We start from the raw sequence: 5,357 nt of genomic DNA on the forward strand, positions 1-5,357 counted from the left end.
TTTTCTTTTTTCAAAATAATCCTTACACTTACTTATAACAATAAATCCACATTTGTAGGTGACTGGTACTTTTCACACTGTATACTTCAAAAAATCATACTACATCACCAGGACGTGCTCAAGAGCTGAAACTTTTTAAGCTTATTCACTCAATTATGCTGAACGTTCTCCTCACTGCAACCTATGGTGATTCAGACATCCCTCACTCTATATTTATAGAAATATGCTAAATCAATTACCATCCATATCTCCACAAGGCTTCATTCAAATGTTACCAAAATTCACACAGATGGAAAGAACTACATTTTTTGAACAACTTTCATTAAAGTATTGGACAGTACACAAGAAACCAGCAGATTAATGTGTGATTTTTTTCAGGATTGTATTGAACAGTTAAATTGTTGTCAGCATTTTAAGTTTTGTGTCCTCCCTCTCTCTCCCTTCTGCTTCTGAGGCTTGTTCCCAGCTTTGGAGCCCTTGGGTAGGGTTGAAGAGGTCGTAAGGAAACTACTTGCACCTGGATAGAGCTCCTGTTTCTGCCCATTTGTTGTGATCTAATGCGGTTTAAAAGTTGACATGCCACATCCTGTGCTACTTGATTAAATTCAAAGCTAAAATTCCCAATCTCCAGTGACAAATCTCAAATATCATATATATTTATTTCAAGTTAATCCATAATTCATCCTGCATATTCTACTATGCATTTATCAGCTGATTTATTTGATGGTTTAGTGGTAAGGTGGTTGACTTCAGAGGTAAAGAGTTAAATTTCTGCTTGTGGCACCCTGCAGATGGTTTGAATGATTATATATTCCAAGATAACTTCTTACATAATAGCACCATATATGTAGCCTCTAAATAAATAGACATGGATGATAACAGATCTTGAACAAAATAAAAATTAAATAAAATTGTAGCCATGGGATGCATGTGATGTTTGTGAAAGCAGATTTATATATGTCAAAAGAGTATCAGCATATAGTGGTGACTGTCATCAATTATTTCAAAGAACATCAACAGTTTGGCATCTTGTCGAATAAAAAAGTAAGAAGCACTCAAATGCTTGCAATCTGTTTGGACCCCTTTAAATGAAGCTTGTGGCTTCATTTTAAGTTATGGTTTCATTTAAAGTAATAAAGACAATAAAGCAGGGTATGCTTTGGGGCATGGCTATCTTTGCTTTTCTCCTGACACACTCATCTTTTCTAAATCAGTTCAGTCATTGTCCAGGTGATACATTCGTCCATACAGACAGGCAGTGACCAGCCCACCAGTCATGTTTGAGTGTTTCATTGTCACTCTACCTTCTGCAGCTGATTCCAGATGCTCTGGCTGCTCCAGGACCAGTTTGCTGGCCAAAATTGATGGGTACACATATTTGGTGCCAAACTTCCCCTCCAACAGGAAGTCAATTTTAGATTCAGCCTCTTTCACTTCCTGTCCACAGGAACTGACTTCCAACCCTGCACAGCGGACTAGTGCACACACCTGCAAAGGAGATATGATAAATGTGACAAGTCTCACAACGCAGTTTTAAAATATCCACAAATCTTCTCTTCCATACCTGCAGCGCGTAGCGTCCATTCACAATGTGTGTTCCAGCAAATGCTCCCAATGCGTAGAGCTCTTTGCTGCCACCATGTGGTAAGCATTGGTACTGCAGGTGACAGCAAAAGGTGCCGTCACACACGTTCACTTCACCCTCTGTCTCCTTTAGGAGGACAAATGTAAACGGGTCATACATCATGGATGAGGTGAAGGTGGCAGAGGAGGGAGGAACCGATGGAGCAGTTTCAGGAGAAGATGAATCAAAGCAGCTCTCTTGGTGACAGTATCCAGAGTCCGTAGCTGTCAATGATGCAGACTCACTCCTGACTACCTCTGTGGCCACACTCTGCACCAACCACAGTGGGTCTAAGACTGGCACCCTGGCAACCAGCAGCCTGCCCTCCTCTGGGTCACCTTTCTGTGCATGGTGACAAGTGGCAGAAAAAGGGGTGTAGATACCACTCCCTGTCATGATCAGGCGGTCATTACGGATGTTGGCTGCAAGCAAGGTGACATTAGCACCCAAGCTGAACGCACGCTGGAACTGGATCGTGTCCAACAGGGGGAGTTGATTCATCCAGGCTGTGGGGTAGATCAGCTGACGCACACCCTAGATGGAGAGGGCAACATGGGTACAGAGTTTGAATTGGGATCAACAGATTATCGGCTTGGCCGATTATCAGAGCTGATATTTGGCATTTTGCCAATTATCTGTATCAGCGTTTCATTTTAGTGATTGCAGATCATCAATGAAAAGTGTACATGTTACACTCAACCAACACAAGGGAAGACAGTCTGCAATACATGCAAAGAAAGTGTCAGCATAGGAGGAACTTCTACTTTGTAAAACCTTTGGTAACTATTTTTATTTGTTCATTTTTTTACTTAAAATTTCAATGAACTTTAGAGGGAAAAAAAGTTGCTGGGAACTTGCTGTATATGATGTAGAAAGTTTCAGTTTTTTCACCTGAAAAAAACTTTTTTTGAATTTTTGTTTCAGTTTCAGGAGTTTTTAAACATTTGCTAAAGACATTTAAATAAAGATTATGTTGGACTTTGATCTTTGGAACTGCTATGCATTTACAATAAAAAAAAGTAAATATTTCTGGCTGAATTTGGTATTTGAAATGTAACAGTTATCTGTCTTATTAAATACTAATACTTTGTATCGGCCCTAAAAAAACAATATCCGTCGACCTCTAGTCTGTATAGGTGTGGTTTTTTTACCTTCTCCACCAGGGTAACTGTGGGCTCGCGGAACAGGATGTCAAAGCAGATTAGGAGCCCAAACCTTCCAGCAAAAGGTGTATCAAATATTACGATCTCAGGTTTCGGCGGCATGTCGAAGGCCTCCTCAAAGTAAAGGTTGTATTTATGGTAGCGCGCCACCAGCATGCCATCTGACCTGTGTGAAAGAGGATTCTGTAAAACAGTTCACTTGAAATTGACATGTTGGAGCACATCCTGAACATCTGCTACACTTCTTCTACTTTAAAGTCCACACTGCACCTGAAAACCACGTTGGTGTTGAACTGCCAGCGTCCATCAGGGGGACAGGATGAGGAGGGGTCACTCTTCAGGGGGCAGGGCTGCAGGTCAGCCATGTTGGCCACCACATAAAGATTGTGACGACGGGCCATGCAGCTCAATCGCTGGAGAACCTTTGAAATTCACAGGCTGGTGTTACATTAGTGAAGACTTTGTTCAGTCTAGTGGTGTCTCCATGTCTTACTGTGTCAGAGTGCCTGTTCAATAACACCATCAAGTCTAACAGCGTGATTGCGCACCTCAGTGTTGTTGTATTTGCTCGGCTCTGTGCAGGGGTTCCAGCTCTCGTGCTGGGGATCAGGAATGGTTTCGAGGTAGCCAGAGATAGATGAACGGCTGAAGTTGAAACCCTGAATACCGTCTTCTGGAAACACCAGGATCTGGGCACCCTGACCAAGGGCGGAGTATAGAGATGAGACAAGCTTCATTACTTCACTGTAATCATGAACTGTGTGACATTAAAAGTGTTTCTGTGAGTGAGAACACAAACAAATAAAGTCACTCCTGATTACTTGGGAACACTGTCTTGTTTGCCATAATATATGCCTGCCTTAGTAACTACCCTGTCATTACTAGTTTAAAGGTCCAGTGTATGGGATTTAGTGGGATCTCACTGTAAAGGTTGTATATTGCAACCAACTGTAACTTTTCTCTGTTCCAAGTATGAAAACTATGGTGGCCTATGCTAGAGCCACTGTCTTGTTTGTCTGTTCTGGGCTACTGTAGAACAATAAAGGGGACTCAGTGGAAGAGGGGCCGCTCTGTATGTACATATAACTGACTCATTCTAAGGTAACCAAAATGCAACACTTCTTATTTTCAGGTGATTATAAACCAATGAAAACATAGTTATGAAAATAATATACATGTATATACTGGTATTATTTTTAGTGGTTTCTGGTCATGAGCCAAGATCAGGTAACTGTTAAATATTCTACAATGAATAGCAAGTGACAACAGCAGTGACATCTGAGACTTCATGTAAAAGGTCCAAGGACCACTAGAGTGAAGAGTTAAAAATTAACAATAGTAGATGTGTATGTGTCTGCATGTGTCCGCATGTGTGTGCGTGTGTGCGTGTGTGTGTGTGTGTGTGTGTGTGTGTGTGTGTAGATCCTGTAGACAGACAGATATATAGACAGAAATTAGGATATGGATACCAAATAAACATAAGTGTTATTTAGGGACTTTTCATTATTTATGAGAGGAATGGTGGATGCAAAAGGTGAGAGGCATGTTTAATAACTTTTTAAGCTCTGGGGAGGGATTTGAGTATTTTACCCTCTAAACTTTACACCCTATAAAATTACAAACTAAAGACTAAAGACTAAAACAATTCCTGAAAAGTGTTTTCTGAAATGTTGAAAACAATTTCTGAAATATTACAGATTTTTTTCTGAAATATTGTAGTGTTTTCTGAAATGTTATGTTATGTAAATTGTCCTCAGGGCCACCGTACCAGCCGGCCCTCTTACTGATAAAGAACAGTCCCTTTTGAAGTCAGAGTGAGTAAAAGCAACACTGTTATTTTGGTTGAAAACGTCACATTTCTTCTTCCCTGACCAGAGCATACCTGCTGAGCAGCCCGGGCAGCCTGCTCCTCGTAGATATCCAGGTTTTTCTGCATATGCTGCAGGGCAGCGAGGCGGGACAGGGGGACACGAGGCTCCGGGTTCAGGATTAAGTTGTGCTCATATACAGCAGCAACATACGATGAGTCCACGATGGGCTCTGCTTGACCAACTGCCCACATTAAAGAGAAACTGACAAAAACAAAAACGGACAAAGACATTGTGTCTTCCCCTTGTGAAGTTATCCAGATGGACTAGTTCACTGCAACACCTATAAGGTCAGAAGTCCTACTGAGTCAGCAAGTCCCATTGCGAAATAGCGTGTTTATTGTATAAATGTGGATCTACGCGATTGTAGTTTTGCAGCTTGCCCATGTCTTACATTTTAAAACACTGATCTACTTGCATTGAACGGCTCACAGCAAACAGCTGCATCCTTATACCCGCCCGGCAGCGAGACGTAAACAAAACTTTTATTTTGAAAATACACGAAAGGAAACATTTAGGGATATGAACCGGAACCAGTTCAAGAACCGACCTTTTAGCAACCAGCATGAGAAGGTCCCGAGACAAACTTTGGTAGAAACATTTTTTTTTTTCATTTGGACGAATTGTTAAAACATATGAGGACGATTTCGAGATTCGGACTCTTGTTTGTTTGACGTCTCCATCATAGGTTTTGAACCAGGA

At 41.2% G+C, this 5,357-nt stretch overlaps 1 protein-coding gene across 1 annotated transcript; it reads right to left on the bottom strand.

The window, feature by feature from the left end:
- Nucleotides 1-931: 931 nt before the first annotated feature.
- btd (biotinidase) lies at nucleotides 932-5,118 on the bottom strand. The gene is made up of 6 exons (XM_042507222.1): nucleotides 4,670-5,118; nucleotides 3,336-3,485; nucleotides 3,058-3,209; nucleotides 2,776-2,953; nucleotides 1,565-2,158; nucleotides 932-1,488 (listed from the first exon to the last, which is right to left on the bottom strand). The coding sequence occupies exons 1-6, from the start codon at nucleotides 4,886-4,888 to the stop codon at nucleotides 1,216-1,218; spliced, it is 1,566 nt and encodes a 521-aa protein (XP_042363156.1). The 5' UTR covers nucleotides 4,889-5,118; the 3' UTR covers nucleotides 932-1,215.
- Between the last annotated feature and the right edge of the window lie 239 nt (nucleotides 5,119-5,357).

Source organism: Plectropomus leopardus, chromosome 18 (genome assembly GCF_008729295.1).
Source record: "Plectropomus leopardus isolate mb chromosome 18, YSFRI_Pleo_2.0, whole genome shotgun sequence".
NCBI lineage: Eukaryota > Metazoa > Chordata > Actinopteri > Perciformes > Serranidae > Plectropomus > Plectropomus leopardus.

Coding starts and splice junctions, on each gene's coding strand:
- btd (XM_042507222.1), bottom strand. CDS start 4,888: ATGTCTTTGTCCGTTTTTGTTTTTGTCAGTTTCTCTTTAATGTGGGCA. Junction 3,210..3,335: donor GCAAATACAACAACACTGAG/GTGCGCAATCAC, acceptor TGAATTTCAAAG/GTTCTCCAGCGATTGAGCTG. Junction 1,489..1,564: donor ATGGACGCTACGCGCTGCAG/GTATGGAAGAGA, acceptor TCTCCTTTGCAG/GTGTGTGCACTAGTCCGCTG.